At 40.2% G+C, this 20,028-nt stretch overlaps 1 protein-coding gene across 1 annotated transcript; it reads left to right on the top strand.

The window, feature by feature from the left end:
* The first annotated feature begins 6,767 nt into the window (after positions 1–6,767).
* Positions 6,768–18,677, top strand: LOC306693929 (uncharacterized protein). Its single transcript, XM_079156611.1, has 4 exons — positions 6,768–6,849; positions 11,771–12,636; positions 15,607–15,777; positions 17,705–18,677. The coding sequence occupies exons 2-4, from the start codon at positions 11,790–11,792 to the stop codon at positions 17,824–17,826; spliced, it is 1,140 nt and encodes a 379-aa protein (XP_079012737.1). The 5' UTR covers positions 6,768–6,849; positions 11,771–11,789; the 3' UTR covers positions 17,827–18,677.
* Positions 18,678–20,028: the final 1,351 nt, after the last annotated feature.

Consider the following 20,028-nt stretch of genomic DNA (forward strand, 5'->3'; position numbering starts at 1 on the left):
GGCAAAAACCATGCAGTTTTTTTTTGCATGTAAATGTTATTTTCACCTATTATAAAAACGGTATATTTAAATGTCTAATTTAACATTTTTGGAATTGCATAAGTGTGGTGAAACTGAGACTCTTGCGGATCCTTTGAGCCCAGTTTATTCATGCGTGATGATTTTCGTCTCCATAGTAGCCATTTCATTGTAGTGAGAATTCTTTTTTTAACTTGACCTCACTGTATAAACTCACCTTGTTGCGACATCTAGGATAATCACAGCCTCGTGAAACTTTACAACCACAAAGTAGAGACAGAGGGCATTCAGCAGAGATATGCTGACAATGAGGAACAAAAGTAATTCTTGCAGAAACCTCCAAATATCAAAGGTTTTTGACATCATTTTCTGCAGTGTTCTTCAAGGTCTTGGTGTCCTAATGTGGTATTTTTGGAGGAAATAAAAAAAAATAAAATGATTGAGTGGTAAAAAAAGAAAAGTTCCATTTAGCACCAAACCTGTGTAACAAATGGTATCAACCCAACAACAACAACTTATGAGACATAATAGAGCATGGAAATAGCCATCATATACTTCCATCATAATGGGATAGGTTCACAATTTATTTTATTAATCAATACATTTTTATTTCTGATTTATGGCTATAAAACATTGACACACAGCACTGAGCTGCATCTCAAATTAATCTTCAGGTTCCCAGCTGTCAGATGATGTACACCACGTCTATGGTGAAAATACTGTTGCTCTGTTATCTCCGCCCCAAAGATCCCCTGTCCCGCCATGAAGACGACAACAATGGGTCTATGTTAATCTCTACGTGTTGAAGGAAAAAACCCGTAGGTTAAGGCGTTTTTAAAAAGGTATTATAAAATGCCAGGCAGTGGTTTCAAAATAACTAAAATAAGATTGTGTACAGTGTGCATCTAAGAGTTAAAGATATCAAGGCAGAGACATTCAGCTTTCTATGCTGCCTTCTGGGTCTCACCGCTTTTCTGCCAAACACAAACCTGAGGAAGATAATTCAACTCTGACAGTGAAGCATTCTCCCCAGACATGCAGGAAATACATCCGGGCACACCGACACCTGCACACACAGACACACACACAAAGAGTGTTTTCTAAGAGGGTATCATGAAGGCCTTTTTGTGGACTCGCGGTAACGTAACAGTTGGACACAGACTGTAACCAAGCCCAGAGAGAACGCTCAAAGCACAGGAATATATAAAGCCACAACCTGGCTCTGTCTGAAAAAACCCAGCTTGACAACATTTATTTCCGTGGCTAACCTGAAGCCATGTTCTTTAGTTAAAACGATGAGGTTTTCTAGATCTAAATCGACACACGTTCCCTGGATTGAGCCCCTCCTGAGAGGGATGTGCCAGGCAGCCGCGGTTCAAAAGTCACAAGCATGTTATCGAACAGAGAACACCTCGAGTGTGATTACATGTTGTTCCCTGAGATGAATGTGTTTCCTAGAGGCAATTTACTGCTAAATTTCATTTTCACTGACTCTGAGTCAAAAGCCATTAAAACCTCCAGAGGAAACCACGCATGGATTTGACTTTACAACTGAGGAAATAAAACGAGAGCAGGCACAGTGTGAGTTTTTTCATTACTTTTCTCCAAAGATTTGCAAAGTGATTGTGTTCAGACTGAGTCACAGAATCTCTAGCATACAGGGAAAACACTCATCAAATCTAATGTTTATCCGCAGCATCTGAGAGCGTCATTTACTGAACTTACTGAAAAAAAAGGAAATCATTTCTATTCTGCACATGAAACTTTAATTCAACATTACCGTTGTGTAATTGCTAAGTAAATTAAAACGACTGTAAACTGACAGAGAAAACAGGAAAACGTTGTGTTTTATGGAAATATCACAGACGCACACAAACATCCTCAGAGCGAACAGCTTCTGTCTGTTTGAGTCTAATCAGAGTGAATTAACCTTAAATACAACAATAGCTCAAAGGATGTTTTGTAAGATTCATATTCACAGTGCACAACCCATTATAGCATTTATGCTGTTACATGTTCCCTCTCGCAGCCATTTCCCAAATTAACTCTGTCTGATAACCACAGCGGTGTTTTCCACGTAATCATGAACGAGGAAGTATAAAGACTGTAAAAGCGACACAGGGCAAGGGTTGAGGTGGATGTGTGCAACAGACAGCGATCTTTTCCTTCAGCCAGGAGATCGCTGTCAGTTCCCCGTGTGAAACGAGAAGTCAGTGTTGATTTATTTGTCACGTAGCTTCAGTAAAGTCACTTCTGTAATTGTTTTAACCCAAACTAGAATCTAGTTTCTGAACCTAGCTAAGTCGTTTTGTTGCCTAAACCTAACTAAGTTGTTTCCTGAGAAGAAGGAAGTTTATTCTGAAAAGACTATACTCATGTAAGGAGCGGAAACTGACACATGTTGCTGGCTTCGTAGGAAAATGCACAGAAAATGAGGAGAAACTCTTTGTCAGACGTCATACGAACCCTAGTATGAGGATATGTTGTTTAACGAGATACCAGAGTGAGCATCATTAATGGTGCAACAGAAAAAATAATATCCCTGAATTCTCAAACTGAGCATATATATATATATATATATATATATATATATACACGTGTTTTTGAGTGAAGACCTCATAAATATGACATGTTTCCTCATGATTTTCTAGATTGTCAATTTACTCTACATCATCTGTTTCACTACATGCAGTCGGTTTGATTCTATGTGAGCTATTCTGCATGCGACCATGCAAACAGCATATTGTGATTCAACATCAAATGGAACTTTTTTTAAAACATGAACACACGGATGAATGAGAGAATCCTGTGTCTCATGTGCGTGAATGAGCAATACGTATGAATGAGTAAATGAATGATCCCGATATATTTAAAGGGCAAACCCTATTTCCACCCTCATTATTCATTCTACTACAAGTCTTTTTTTTTTTAACGAAGCAGGCTCCTGACTGAATTTATTTACGTACATGCATCTCCGGTACGTGACGCTCGTTAAATCCTCCAGATGAAAAGGACGCATGCTTCCTTTCATTTATCCCAGAAAACACACCATCCTTTAGGGGAAGAGAGGCGGTACTGTACGGTCTGATGATTCAATGCCTTTTCTTTTCAGTCCGTCTGTTTTGAATAAAAGCATATTTCCCATTGTGTGTTTTGTGAAAACATTTTTATCTGCATGCTGCACATTATTAAGATTTAATTAATAGGTTAAGATGGATTCAATACAAACCTTATTTGTTCATGTTTTACTCCATTTTGGAAAAATAAATATCAAGGATAAAGCTTCTCAATTTGAAGTAGCTACAGCTTTCAATAGAATCACACAAATGACTAAAACCAAATATGCAAATATGCTCTCTATCATAAACTTAGTGTGATTGCTGCAAGCAATTTTTGGAGTTTTGGAGCAATTCTGTCTCACTCAAGTATCATTGCATTTCTGTACCTCATGAGGGCTGTTTTATGTTATGACTTCATGAACCGTCAGGCGTAAGGAAAAACAATATTGCACATTTAGTTTTGCTGATTTTGGCTCATATTTCATCTAGTCTTCACCAAACTTGGTACATTCTAATTTCAGATAACCCCAAACAAAAAACATGAGTTTGTGTTTGAGTATTACTTACCGTTTGTCTGTATTTGGCTACCAAACCTTTAAAGGCTTGGCGGGATGCATTAAACAGGCCATAACTCTTGCTATGTCCTAAATCTCATACAATTCTACCAACAGGGGGCGCTACAGTAACAGTAAAACCATAGACTGAATATATAAAAGTGGATATAGTCATCGTGACGTCACCCATTGGTTTGTGGACTGCCGTTTTAAAGCTTTGATTTCGTCGTCGCCATCTAGGAATATGGCCGTCACCATTTTGTTTTGAAAAAATGTACAAAAATAAACCATATTTGGAATGAGGAGGAGTGACGTAAGAGGTAGAGACACCGTATACGGCTCTGGTAGCGGCAGCGAACTGTCAATCACTGTAAGCCCGCCCTAAAGCATCCCCTGCTTTATGGTCTGTTTGACTCTAAATGGACCATAATGTACTAAATGAACATCATGCTGTATTGAAGAAGACTTGAAACTAGAGATTGAGACCATAAACTCATGTTTACAATGTTTACTGAGGAAATAAATCAAGAGAGAAGTAGAGTCATTTTCTCAGAGACTTCTATACATATATTTTTGCGACACATTTTCTTCAGGAAATGCAAATATTCTGGTTGTAGGTCTTGTTTATCTTTTACTAATAGAAGTCACCAAAGTCAGAAATGTACAATAATAATACCAACACATATGGGCTTTAATTTAACTCTTTGCTATGCTAATATTTCTTCTGTCTCACCCTAATGTTTATTACCAGCACTCAATTTTATTTTCTTTAATTGTCCTTTCCTGAAAACTACAAGCTTTTATACAATTATAAAAATGTTGAAAAACATCATAAAACACCGAGGCCTAGTGTAGTTTTGTCAGATATTCTCTCATCACTGTGGTGGTCCCTGTTTACATCTTTTATTTTTTACCCCATGCAATTTTCCACTTAGGTCAAGTAAAAGTGGTCTTCAAAGGAAAATGGGTGGATCATTTTCTGCACGCTAATTTGAATCCCCACCATCACTGTAATCCTGATAATGACCTCGTTATGACTTCAGCTCTACAGATTGAGATCCTCTGTCACTGCAGTGTCACTGCCAAAAACTAAACAAAAACTAAACTAAGCGGACATGAAACTTGAATCAGTTTTCATAAATGTGCTATGTTGCTGTTATGAAGCTCTTCATAATGTATTTACCGGGGGTTTCTAAGTGCCCCACTTTTTTACTTTTTCATGGCTTTTGAACACCTTTGCTTCACACCAAAGTCTGAGGCCTGTTTATCCTCCATTCAAGATGTAGACACTTCCATTATTCACGTCCCTGATGAGGCTACACGATCCCATTAGCTCCGAACACTGGCAGGCCACGTGAGGTGCCAGCGACAAGCTGTGTGTGAGGAACTTTGTGTGCTTCAGTGACAGTGAGCCTCATTTATGGCAGCGGAACAGTTGAACTCCAAACGATGACACCGTCGCTGCTCTATTTAGGATGAATGTCATTTGGTTTACGATAACAACACGGACGTCTCTCTGGGCATGAATGGGAAGGTTTTTGTGGAGCAGTCCTGAAGTCAGAGACTTCAACCGAGAATACTGAGGTTATTTTATTCAGATATTTTCATTTTATTTGGTCTTTATTATGGTAAATTGGATTACATTTATATGGTGCTTTGGTCCAACATGCTTTACATTTTGCTTTACAAGGAGGAGCAACATCTCCAACCCTGTAAACTGGAAAGATTTCACATTCTACAAATTAGATTGTACACATGGGTATATTATTAGCTGATTACAGTGTTTTTATTACTTAATCTGTTTTAATTTTCACAATGGTTCGGCCAATAAAAGAATAAAAAAGTAAATAAAGAAAGGGTTTGGCATTTCTCCCCAGGATTTTAATTCATGAGAGCGTGGAGAAAGCACTGAAACAAGCTTGGACGGCAAAATTGACTGATTGATCGATTAACTAATAAATAAAATGTAAACAAATTGAAAGGATTGAAAAACAATATGGGTTTCTGGTCAAAGAGTCAAGAGTGCCAGAAAGAGATTTAAGGGAACCAATGACTTAAGCATTTCTAAATTCCTGGTCAAGAGTGTAAAAACCAAATTGAAATGTGACATACAAAAATAATTTAGTCGACGAACACATATGACAAAGGAAAGTGTGTTGTGCGTTTGTCAGACTGAGGACATTTTGACATGTCACAATAACAAGGAACACAATAACAAAATAATGGTGGCTGAATTCCATTTAGTTTCAGGCTCCTGTTGTTGTGCATGCTGGCTCACGGTCACACTGTTGTGGTTTACTGGGACACCTGACCACAATGGAGCCATTGTTAGTGTTATTAGTGACACCTGTTCCCCCCCAAAAAAACAGTCCTGTTCTCACATCTACTGAATGTTGAAGTTCTCTTTTGAGACTCATATTTTTGTTACTTTCAGATTCATCAGCAAAACAAGTCCAACCAGCCCTCGCTCTTAACTCACAGAAGCACATCGGCTTTGAGTGCCACTTCATCCTTCGCCCTGGTCCGCTCTGACCGAGCGGCTGCGTGACTCAGTTAACAGAGGAATGAGGCCGAGAAGAGAAACAAAGAAAAAAAACAATCCCGACTCGCTTGACGCACCAGTACCTGTGCGTTCACAAAGTCCCACGTCACTCGGTAGCCTGATATAGACCACGAGACAAAAAGGGCGTGGATGAAACCCGAGCTCGCCAGCTTCCTTTCTGTTGCCATGACGACGGCAGCCGTTTTCAGCGCCTCGGTGAGAATAACAAATAAACGAAACAAAAAAAAAAACATAATAGAGCTCAGAGGGCCTGTGGCTAGAGGCTCCGCCCACTGGGGGAATTAACAGATCTAACCTGGCAACGCCGGCAACCTGGCAACCCCTTAAATGAATATAATCAAATTTGTAACAATTTAGATGGTTACAAATGAATCCCCCTCTGTTGACCACTTAGTCCTTTCCATCCCGGCCCGGTGTGGCCTTTTCACAGCGACTGCAACTGGATGTGGTTTCAGGGCGTGTTGCTGCTGCTGGCAGGTGTAGAAGCAGGTTGAGCAGGTTGTTCCCTGAATGCCACTCTGTTGAGCCCTCCTCCTCCTCCTCCTCCTCCTCCTCCTCGTCTCTCCGGGGCAGACTGCTGATTCATTCTCACACGTTGGCAGCTCAGAGGAGATTTAGTTGCACCTGTTCTCATCTGATATAGCCTAAGAATAAGGTAAGGATTTACTGAGAAAGGGAGTTAATTTGGTTTTTGTCTGTTTAATTTTCTCGGGAAATGTGTGATGGGTGATTTTCTTTGGGGGTCTAAATATGTTTAGTAAGATTTGAGTCGCTGTTCTATTTTCAAGTTAACAAAAAAAACAACTTTTTTTAAGATCAATATTTTATTGTGAAGACAATTGTTTGTACGGTAACATGAACACGTTAAATATTCATTATATTTTGGTTATACCTGGCGGTTTTTAATAATCACTTCCTCTTTTGAAAGAGCTGAAATATCAGAATCAGGAATGCCTTCGGTTACAACGTGAGAGTATAAAAGAGTTCCGGGATGCCAAAACATCATAACATCAAGTGACAAACGTACTGTAGAACTTTACACAACCGAAACAGGGGAACCAATGCAACGCAGGTACACAAGTGTCAGTCAGCTTTACAGTGATACAAACTCAAAAAGGTACAGTAAGAGCCGAAGTATTTAGATACTTCACTTAACCTTTCTAACCCTAGCACTATTTTTAGGCCTCTGCTCGAAAATTGCATACCCATACTAAAAAGAGTGTATTTCTGTAGTATTAAACAGTAAGACCTCACTATAAAAATACAAGAAAAGTAAAAGGCCTGAAGTCATTTAAGTAACGTGCAAGTGAAATATTAGTACTTATAAGTACTTTTTATTCATGACAGCCCATGTCAGTGTTTCATTGGTCGAGGTGGAGCTAATTTGAATCTGAAACTCTTAACATTTAGGGGATTAAACGTATAAAAAAAAAGCATAAAATTAAAGTACAAGTATCTCAAAATTGTGCGGTATTTGACATATTTAGTTACTTTCACCCCCTGATGGGATTTAGCCTCACACAGATACCGAAGTTGACAGAACAGGTAATAATAACACAGATGAACTTTAAACAAATCAAGTGATTTGCAACATAAATGTCAGGTAATGAGAGTCGTGCATGGGGCTTGAAAGAGTGTGTGTGTGTGTGTGTGTGCAGGGAGTCTATCTGTCTTTGAGTCTATGTGGCAGAGCTGTTAAGGTGATAGCTGGTAGAGACTCCGACAGACCAGCTGGGTGAGTCTTTTCAACAGGCGGCTTTTCTCTGTGTGCGAAGAGGTCGGAGGTAAACATCGACCCGCGGCGCCGCAGAGACTCTTTGGTGGGATGCTGACATCCAAACAGCCTCTCAGCGGGACGGGCGCTTGGCTTGCTGTAATTTTCTAAGAAACAGGTGGAGAGTTGTTCCACACGGCTGTGCCCAGCGTGATGGCGGATGTGAAGAATGTTTGGATTATGGACAGGAAATGATGCGTAGAGTTTACACAATACAGGGAGCACTGGTTTGAAATTCAACAGTACACATTTGCCACACAAAACAGGTGACGGTGGTAACATTTGTCTCAAATAAAAAACAGGTCACCTGCCACATTTCTTTTTAGATAAAAGCGTATTGATTATCGTCAGATCTTCAATCTCGTCATCGCCGACACATTCACACAGGACAAATCAAAACCAACCCGTGGCTCTGTGTGTTATACTGGTTCTACATCAAGTTGCGTCATGTACACCTGACTCTCATAATTACACTTATTACAGAGTGTGCGTTAGGTTTCCCACTTCAACATTCTTATTTATTGGTTTAATTTTAGATAACTTCGGGGGATTCTTTTTTCAGACATCAGCAGACAATTTGTGGAGAGAGAGTCAAGAACTTAATTAATTGTATGACTAAAAAGTGGCTGGTTACCAGCACAGTGCTCTCCATTTCAAGGGTTACTGTAGTGACATGCACAAACACACAAATTCTTTTTTTTTTTGTCATTTCAACTTTGTCTGTGAGAACTCATGTGTTTTCTCTCTTTTCTCTGTCCGTTTTGTGTGGCAGATGGCGTTAAATACTGCAATACCCACGAGTCATATCTGCTGAATTAGAACTGTAGCAAATCCAACAGGCTTTATTGTTTCAATTGAGAACAAAACACAGAAACTGAACTCATTTAAATCGTAGTACAGTATCAAGTCTTTATAAGTGTAATATTTGGTTGCATGAAACGGCTCTGAAAAGAACACAAGAGTCAAAACAATAACCTTTGACTTGAGAGCGCCGAGGATGTTTAAAAAGCTAATTTTTCAGCCAGGTGAGGTTCGTCACACCGGTCTGTTTATTTAATTATTTTCACTGCTGCAGTGTTACAAGCTCCAAGTTGTAATCGTATCTTGGGGGATGAATCATGTGCTCTTAGTGCCATATTATCCAACATGTTCTATTTCCCAGAGCATCAAATACTGATGCTTTGCCACACCTCACTGCGTCTGATACCGAAGAACAAGGCGTCCTTTAGTGTCTGTGTGAGACGCACCAGGCTTTATATAACTACAATGTAAACCCATCTGCATTAGACGCTCAGTGAGAATGCTTTCAACTTTCAACTAGGAGACCAGCGTTCGTGTCCCAAAGTGTTGTTGGGTGACTTTTTAGTTACGTGGCTTACGTACTTATGTTAAGTTGTTTACGTTTTACTTATTTTGAGCCCAACCTTGATGTTTGTTCCAAAACCTAAAGTGGTTTTGTTGAAATTCACAACGTTAACCACGTGTTTACTGCGAAGTGGAGCATCATAGATTGTGCGCTAGAAAGTGACGCCCATGAGTCGTGACCAAGCGTCGGTATGTGACGAGTTTGGGATGAAAACGTTTTGTATTTTCAGACACAGAGAAAAACACACAGAAATGTGGCCGATATGTGGACGATAAACACGCTTGATGTTAAACTGACCACAGAGGAACATTCCTGGCTGATTGACAGTCAATATGATTGCATGTTCTTTATACTTATTTAAGAACGGCAGTTATATTTTTTGGTAGTGTTGTTTCAGAAAACTCAACTTGTATTTAAAAGACAGATTTTCTAATGCGTAAAGAGATGATCAATCCATTTGGGTTGATTAGTTAAAAGAAAATTAGGCCTATTTTTATTTAGTGGTACCCTGGTCACATATGTTGTGACTGGTGAAACCAGAAATGTGAAATCCACAGATTTGCATGTTGAGATCGCTGCTGCTGCTGCTGCAGGCCACAATATTACACTGCAGACAAATACAAAGACATCAATCCACTTAGGCTACGTTCAGACTGCAGATTTTTGTTTCTCAAATCCGACCTTTAAGACAGAATGTCGGCACTGTCATTTGCAAGTGATCACGTCGGGTTTGTGTATCCAGACATCACCGACCTATCTGCATGGCAGAGGCAAGGCTAGCATAAACTGCGATGTTCAAGAGACGCAGCAGAAAGTGGCAGGAGAGTGAAGCGTAGTTCACGGTCGCCAGTGAAGCCCGACAGAAAATGACATAATCAGGGCCAGACTCCCAAGGCTCCACCAAGTGGTGGCGGCGCTCGGTAGAGCACCACCCAATTTTTGTAACCTGGTGGCGCCTGAGCTTTTTAGAACCGACTGTCACAAATAGTTCCCTAATAAAAGCACTATTACATGTGTAGGGATTAAATAAAGAAGGCTAATTCGTTTTTAGATGCTTTAGAAAGAAGGTCTTCAAAATCTTTTTCAGCCAACTCAAATTGATTTCTTTATAATGCATTTACGACTGGAATGTCTTCTTTACAGTGCTTGTATAAGGGCAATAAAGTAGTCCATGATTATGAAATATGAGTTTAAAGTTAATCACAATTCCTCCTCTGCATTGTGGTGCTTGTTTTATGGTGTTTTGCCGGTTACACTCGTACTTTTTGTTTGTACGCCTTATGACGTTTCTGAAAGTAATGCAACAAACAGTGCATTGAGCATGAACGCCTTTGCATGCTTGTAGCTTGCGCGCCATATGCGGAGGCTCGCCATGTGCGAGTATAAAATAATCGCGAAAGTGTCAGCATACATATTTTGGCATCTGTCCACAGGCTGTTTTTCTTTTCTCTGCTAGTCAGCACCTCCGCACTTGGTAAACCGATTTGAGCGACCAGAGCGCCCGGACTGAGACGCATCTGTTGCATAAGAATCACATTATAAACCTCCTCCAAATTTGGTTTGGATCAGATTTGCTAAAGTCACTTTTCGTGTGTTAATTTGTTCAGACTTCGTAAAATCAATCTGGATATGCCAAACAACTGATTTGAGCTGACAGTCTGAACAAGGCCCAAAGTGACTCACAGTGAAAAGGCCCTGCAGGGAATAACTGGAGCTGCAGACATTTGTGTATCGGAGTGAAGCCGAGAGGAAAACACATAGCTCACAGGGCACCTGTGTAAATTCACCCTGTCATTTAGCTCTCACCGGAGATTGTGTTGGGACCGTGGTGAACTGTGGGTAGCTCGCTGTGTAACAATGCAGGGATGACTGCGTTGAAATTCACCAACAAGCTCCAGATGTAGCAGCAGAGGGGGTGTCGTGTTCGTGATGCTGTGGCCCATGTTCACCGCAACGTCAACTGAGCAGTTCCCTGACAGACGGGTGGTGGGACAGGATTAGTCGTTCAAGGGTTTCCATCATGACCGGTGTCAGTGCAGCTGACCTGAGCTGTAAAAGCAGGTGATTTTTGTGCCTCTGGAAAATGAGAACAACCACAGATGTCTTGTTGCCCACTGAGTCTTGAGCACAGAAAAGGAGTAGAACTGACTGTTTTCTGAGGTTATTTGACTTGTACAAACGAAAGTGGCCCTCTTGTTAGTTGTAAGTGTTGTCGAAGTTCTAGGAAGAGAATGGGCAGCTCCAATGAAACAGATGGCTGACAATAAGAACAAAACAAAAAACCAACATAAATATATAAATAAATAACTAATATAATAAAATAAAAGCAGTAAAACGTGTTAAATCTGAACCTGCTCAACACTGGCTCTTTGAAAACAATTGACTATATACTTAATATCAAGAAAAATAGTAATGTTTTATGTTCTTGTGTTTCAGAGTGAAACCAAAGGGGAAGATGGGACTGTATTTCAAAGTCGCAGCAGGCCTCCTTCTGCTTGTCCAGGTTTTTCACCTGGCATCGCTGCAGGATTCAACAGACTCTCCGGGGCGGACAATTGATAAAAGCTGGCTGCGTGAACTAGCGAAAAAGATCGCTGGAAGTCAAAACGCTACAGTTTCCGAAAATGAGGCAGAGAATGATCAGGGGCCTGAAGGTATGGTTTCAGGTCCTAGCATCGGTGATGGGATAGCATCTGTCATCATGACACCAACTACTGAAGAAGAGAAGAATGTGGCCCGCCAAGATAAGGATACAAATGAAACATCTACTGACCCGAACACTGTCACCGAGCCTCCTACATCTCCCACAACTCTTCAAACTGAAGACCCAAACCCCACCATTTCTCCAAATACTACCGCAACTACAGTCCCCACAAACTCAAGCCGGATCAACGGGACAGAAGCCGAGGAGGAATTTCACAGCTCGACAACGACGACCTCCCAAATATCCAAGACTCATCTGAGCAAACACAACTCCACCATCTTCCCAGATAACTCCAATCGCACCGATTTACAGACGACAACTGTGGCGCCAGGGAGCAACGCGACACAGGAACCAACAACAAAACCCGACGAGGTAACGCGTTCAGCTAACGCTACAGAATCTACCACCACGACAACTGCAACGAACACAACGAAGCAAGGGATGAACGAGACATCCGCCATGTCTTCGTCCACAACGGCGTTCCCACCTGAGATCACAAAAACGAGCCCTGCGACTACAACCACCGCCGTTGAGATCACACCTGAGATTGCCAACAGGACAGACACGGATGCAGCCTCAGGGAGCAGCTCAGAAAGAGGTACTGCTGCTGTTTTCAGGTGTCACAGTATCTGGTGCACATTTCTGTGACCAGAAAAGCTGCTTTGTGTGTCTTTCTAGCTGCTTTTCACTTTTTAGACAGATACCAGCAACAACAACAAAAACAAAGTGTGAAACTTCATGCAGATCAGGCACAAGATCCTTTACAGTTTACCTTTAGAGACTTATAGCAACACAATGCTCATCGCTCAAGAGCGTATATCACTGTTGCTTGTTTTAGACGTTGCTTTTCCCCGACCCACATTTGCCTGCATCTACTGTATTTTCCCACTGGCAGAGGACAAACGCCCCTTCATTCAAAGGATAAGGTTGGATCGGGTTTCAGGTGCTATCGATGTGGCGGCTATGAGTGGAGGGGTCTATTACAACCACCTTCTTAGCAGGACAATGAACCCCTGTTTTAGTGTCGAAAACCCCCTGAGAGAGGCGGTCAGGGGCTGTGGTCAAAGATACTCATGCTGCCTCTGCGCGGGAGCGTGAGATTAGTCATTTTGTGTCAACCACAAGATCAAGGAGATGTGATTGGAAAAGGCAGTTTTTCATATCAGCAGTGTGAATATTTCTATTTAGCAAGCAACTTTTCCTGCAAAGCATACGTGGGCGAGAACTAGAGACACCATGTCAAAAGAAAAAAAAAAAGTCCTTCACAGAGCTGGCGCGAGGTTGGGATAACTGTAAAATGAAACTTCACACGGACAGATGTGACAGCAAGGATACAACATTGAGAGATGATGGCAATAAACCGTTGGAAAACAGTTGTGAAAATGCCGGCAACACAGAAAGGAAAAAAAAAACCCAAACTCCATGGTTACCGTGACAGGCACAGCGTGTGCACAAAGAGACTGTAGAAAAGCACAGACGGTTGAGCACAGATAAACTTTAGAGTCTATAAATATGAGCAGTGGAAACTTGAATGTCACTGTTATCAATACAGAAAAAATATCCGCTCACTCCAGCTGTTTGAAAAGGGCAACACATAGTTGTGCGTACAATCTACAACAAGACTGAAGGCCCTTCATGAACTGGGGGCTTTTGCGCGATAAATTACGTGAATATGTTTTTCAGAACTGTTCTTTTTGTCATGAGCAGTTTCACACAGGACGTCAGTATTACGCAACAAAAAAGCTTTTTAGAAATGAGGTACATTTTTCTGAGCTTTTGCACCACGGATTAAGGCATCAACCAAACACATTGTGTGGAATCGACATATTCAAAAACGCACACTATATTGTACAACACGGAGGCTTTGTAGTTCAAACCAAGAGGGGAAACTTTAGTCCTTTCAACAAAAGACAAAGGCAGCGCAGACCAGATCCTCTCCTTCTATTCTTCATGTTTTACAATAAAAGCCCTATTCATATATACTACATAACTGTTTTCAAACTGAAAGTGTTGTAATTGTGGAAAATCTGCATCACTGCTGGTATGAAGAGTTTTGTGTAAAATATTCACATTTCAGTCGTTTTACGCCATGCCACCGGTGTGTAAAGGCCTTAAGATTCTACAACCATGCAAGTGATATCATCAAAATGTTCACAATGTTTAACAGGTATGATTTATACCATTCTCATCTTCTTAATTTAGAGTGTTAGCATTTGCTAATTACAGTACAGCTGAGCCTGATGGGATTATCATCAGCTTTCCAGGTATTTGGACATAAACCAAATGACCAAATCCGTCACATTCACATATTTTATCTCAGCTTGGAGCTACATGACAAGTCAGGGAATCACCAAAATGATTATAATTCACCCTGAGATGAACATAAATATCCTCATGGTGGCATAAGGGAAAAAGTCAGATGATCCCCAAAGTCAGTAGGATTTATAATCAGGGGAATGTGGATATAAGTGCCAAATTTGACAGCAATCCATCCAATAGTTATTCAGCTATTTCAGACCAAAGTGGTGGTCCAGCATCATATCCATCGAGCAACTTAAACACCGTTATGTGATTTAGATTGGGGTAACGTAGATTTATTTGCATGCATTCTCATGTTTCACTAAATCTGTATGAATTTCCCATGAGAGAACACAAATATTTAAAAAGCCAACATTCAAAAGAGAGTTGCGTAAGATTACTAGAAAGTATGAAGAACAAACATTTCCACTCATATTTTTAAAATGCACTGCCTCAAAAACAAAGGTCTCCTGGTTCAACTGGCCCCAGGTTAAGGATAAATTGATCTCAGCAAGTGGGTACATTGAGCTATTAGTGGATAAACAGAGCTGCTGAATTATTAATGTGAGAGTCCTGATAAACTACAAATGTAGTATTTCCTTGTCAAAGGATATTGAAAACAATTCTGTCACTTTCAGAAACAGCCTATTTTCCTCCCCCACTGCTGTTGCCCTGAACTCAAACAGTGAAACAGAAGAGTAGAAAAACAATTACACTTTGCAAAGTATAAACTTTGAGTCCATGGTTTTCAAGTTTTCACCGTTACACATTACGTTAAAGCACGAATTGTTCGAATAGAGCGTGTTAGAAAATTCCCACCTGTACAGCTGTCATAATGTGAGAGCACAGATGTTAACGTGTGCAGGTAATGATTAGCTCCGTGCTATAATTACATGTAAAGAAGTGATATATAGTATATTATGTAATTAAAAGTCATGTGATACAATGTGAACTATGGTAATATTCCGTCACATTTCACCTCATATAGAAGATGAGCAGCCTGTTGTCTTTAAATATTCAAATGTATTCAAGAAATTATCATGATTTCGGCTTGTTAATTGCATTAATTAACACATCATAAATGAGACAAATCTGTACAGCTGACTAAATGAGATGTGTATCTACTGGAAACACACTTTCCAAAACACATTTCAGTTGTAATTATCTGCCAATTAACCCTCAAAGACGGCGGTTGATATGAATAATTTTGTTGTTGACATATTTCTTTTTTCTCTCCGACCCTCTCAACCCCACATCCCTCCAATAAAAGGTATGGGAGAAGACACCATCAACAGTAAAAGAAACGGAACGTGGGTAGCTCTACTGGGCTTGGGGTTGGCTGTGATCGTCGTTGGACTGGTGGCCTACGTCATCCTGAAGAAAAAAACCCGGAAGGGTTTCTCTCACCGTAAACTGGTTGAGGAGTATCCTTCAGACCCAGGTATGTCCTGACTTTCCCTTATATGCTAAACCATAATGGTATTTTAAAGGAATTCTACCCTAAGACATATATCATTACACTGTTGACCATCACTCTGTAATTGCTGGATCAGGAAAAAAACTAAATTCTTAAAAGAGAAGATATTAGAGAGGATTAAACGACATGATAGACCTTTTGCTAAGCCCCGCCCCCCCCACTGCTACTCCATCAAACGGTCAGAGCTACGTTACCATGGAGCCCACACTGTCACTAACTGCACTCCCTGAACAAATGTTAATATTTGGAACAACAAATCTCATCCCATGCGTAGTGTCTTCTCAAAATACACTTTCGTCTTCACAGGATGTTAGGTTAAGACAACAAAACCACTTAGTTGGGCTTTCAAATGAACAAAACCAGCCTGTAAATGAAGGAAATCTGAAGGAGTCTATGGAGCAGAGCCGGATAGTGGTCAAACCCCTGGACGGAGCCGCGCTACGATTGGCCAGTCTTCCTTCGAAGGACGATACTTAACCAATGGTCAATTAGCTTTAGAGATACCTCCCGTCTTTATGCTAAGCTAAGCTAGCCAGCTGCTGGTCGTGGTTACATATTTAAACGTACAGACACGGGTGGCATCGATCTTCTCATCTAACTCTCAGCAAGAAAGCAAATGTCAAACTATTCCTTTCAGCCCTTGGTTAATCTGCCTCTCCCTCTTTTTGGCTCCCTCTTTTCAGTAAGCTTACCATGCAAAATAGGATCATATTCTTCAGTATGACAGTTTGCAATTTGTCTCAATCGTCCCATGAACTAAGAGGAAGACAGCATTTCTCTGACACGCCCTCAGACTTAACCTGTTATGGTCCGACTAAAATTAACCATGAGTTTGTTTTTCTTTCGAAGCACATACAAGTATGCAAGTCAGATTCCTAACTAAATAGTTTTGTCGCCAACACCCAACCGCACACAAAAGACAGATTCCTGAGGCTTCTGCCTAAGTGCTAAAATATGACGAGTAGGGATTAGATCGTGTTGACCTACAGTCAAGTCAGTTTTATTATCACACCATTACAAAAATAAAAATAGGCATACAAATTTCCCCTGAGCTGTACTATCTGTATAACACACAACACCTTGAGGGGTCCTTTTTTAACCCCCCTGACACCGTAGCCATGTTATTTACAGTAATATCAATATATATATATTTTTAAAGATTTATTTCAACAACAGCCTGTCGAGGAATCTGTTGGGATTCATTACTTTTTTCCTCTCAGGAAATTGAGCCTCCCCATCTCTGTTGCAGTTGTTATTTTGTAGTTAGGAGTCACTACTCTGGTGTACCCACTTACCTTCAATCTGCCTTGTTTACTCTTACCTCGGCTAGGCGTAGTGATTTCCTCCATTTTCCCAAAATGACTTTCAAAATGCTCTATAAAGTGGATGTAACCCTGTTGCCTTCAGTATTTGTAGGTGAAGAAAACATGTAATAACAGGAATGATGATGGTTTATTCAAGAAAAGTGCCCTGCATGATTTATTTGTTTGAATGTTTGCTCAGCAAGGAAACCCTTGCTTCTTGAATCTTAAGGGATTTTTTTCCTTTACCTGTAAATATACTTTTATAATTTAGATTTATATCATTAGGATGTTGCATTGTCGATGTTAACAACATTCCAACAAACACAAAAAAGTGGACCCACAATTGCCACATCAGCAGTAACAATCCAAGTGTTTTATGGTGGATTTTATACCAGATTTAAATACAAGTGAAACACATGGAGTAAGATTAACCGTAAAGACTGCAAAAACGTTAAAACTTGCTGTAAATCCAGCATTAACACGAATAAAACTGAATATTTTTCTGCGTAATACAATGTCATTGTGAGGCTACAAAGACAAAAAGAGTTGAACTGTACAAATGTTTAATTAACTTGTCTGATTCCTAGTTCTCAGATTAGACAACGGCACCCCTTTGGACTTGAATTTTGGACTTGATCGTTCGGCCTATTCCAACCCAGGACTCCACGATGACAACATCCAAATGAACAACTTTCCAGGACACCGCTGAAACTGCCCAGACTCTCAAGACCAAAGTCACGAACTCCCTTGTGCTTGTTGGCGTTTGATAGACAACCTATAATGTGGATTTTTGTAAATAACACTGTCTGAAAGTGGCATTTGTGGGTGGGAAGGAGTTCGTGAAAGTGTTCCGTTTTCAACCACAAATGATACTTCAGATTATGCATTGCGTTAAGTAGATTTATTGCGTTGAAATAGAGGAATCACTGAAGGCAATCTACACAGCCAAAATTAACTGTCAGCCATTTATGTATGTTGCCAAAGGGTATCAAATGAAGTCTTTCCTAATAAAGGATGTCCATGAAGGATGTTAAAAATGTATGCATTTGTCATAACTTTTGGTTTCATTTTTAATATATATGTATGTTTTTGTAAATAGGAACTACGACATTATGTAAAAGACGAGCAAAACAAAGACATTATCATATAATCAGATCAAACCAGAATGTGACCCCTGCTGATGCAAAAAAAAAAAAATGCTGTTGTTCTGCAGCCTTAACAACAGACGACACAGCTGGCCCGCTGAGGCCTTTGCAACAATATTCAGAAGCCACGGTGAACAATAACATTATCGGTATCAACAATCACATGCTGCTTTGGTATAAGGAAGGCAATAAGAAGGTACATTTTCCAGTGCGCTTTCAGATATCCCACAACTGGCGTTCACAGCCAGAGTCCGAGAAGTGAAACGTCAAACCAAAAGACTTGTTTGTTTTCTGACGCCAGCGAGGGAGGTGGAGGGGGGCTGGGCTCTGTTTTGTTATTCAGAGACTGAGGTTTCGGTATTCAGGCAGGGAGTCGTGTATTTGGTCTTAGCATTACTCAGTAGCAGCAACTATATCATCATAATATACTGCTTAAATCTTCGGACCTCCAGGTGTCCAAACAGAGATTTGGGTTTCTCGTAGCGACAGTGTGCACCTGCTGCATATTTAGAGCAAAAATTAAATTTACCTTTAATTCTGAATTAATTTTTTCATTGTTATTCCTCTCCTAAATTTGCTTTGACTTTGCGAAAACAATGTTTATTTTTTGACTGATATGTCGGTTATGCATGGAGGGAATAGGCAGGGATTAACTACACGCTCTCATCACTTTATACATCTAATGCTTTGGTAAGATACAATCTAAAAATATTTCATAATTGTCCATTTCTCAACCTTCTTACTTTTTTGCGTCATATAACAAATTTACATACTTTTAATACTATATATGTGAATCTAGAAAATGCATCTTTCAGCTCCCTCGACGCTTTCACTCATCATTACCTGAGTGACGACGCCTCCTGATTGGGATTGATATGTGCCTCATTTTGGGCCTAAGCAGCCAACAATAACTCGGAGATGTGGGATGTTTTTTTGTTGTTGGTGTGGTTCTAATTTCAGACATCAATTAAGTGCGAGAAACACTTTGTCTGACTGAGGGAGGAGTTTTAGTGTTGCACTGTTGGCAGTGATTGCTGCAGACACAATGCAGGGCAGATGAACAATGGGAGACTTCGGTTACCACTGCTTGTAAAATGTAAAAGGAATTTGACGGTGATGCCTTAATAAACAACCAAACCCCAACTAATGTTTTCTACATTTTGTGATTTAATATTAAAAGCTTAGGACTTTGTTTTTCCTCCCAAGATGCTGACAGCAATTGTTCTTTTATGTATTTTACACACACACACACACACACACACACACACACACACACACACACACACACACACACACACACACACACACACACACACACACACACACACAGAGAAAATATTTGGGTTCCTTTCATAAATCGAGAAAGCTTGCTCTGTGGGGAGATAGTGGCTGTTTTAATTAAACAATTTAGGATGTGATTGTTTGGCTACGTGCTGAAATCAATTAACTGATGCTAAGCCCTTGCTAAACAATGTACAGCTGAGCCAAATTGATTCGGATGAAATTAAACGATCGCTATCTAAATTGAGGCTATGTCAAATTCATTGTTGGCTAAATTTGAAGTAATTTTGCTCAAGCTAGCTCACTGGAAATGAGTTTAACCTAGAAGTCTAGCCTGTTGTAATGACCCAAATCACTGTCTCCTTATCAGATGAGCCTCTGCATGAAACGGTCAACAGTGCTTTACGCTGAAATCCGTGGATTTTTAATGAACATTTGGCTTTTAATGGAGACAGGAGGGAACCACTGCTCTTGGAGGGAATTTT

This window comes from Pholis gunnellus (genome assembly GCF_910591455.1).
Source record: "Pholis gunnellus genome assembly, chromosome: 1".
NCBI classification, from domain to species: domain Eukaryota; kingdom Metazoa; phylum Chordata; class Actinopteri; order Perciformes; family Pholidae; genus Pholis; species Pholis gunnellus.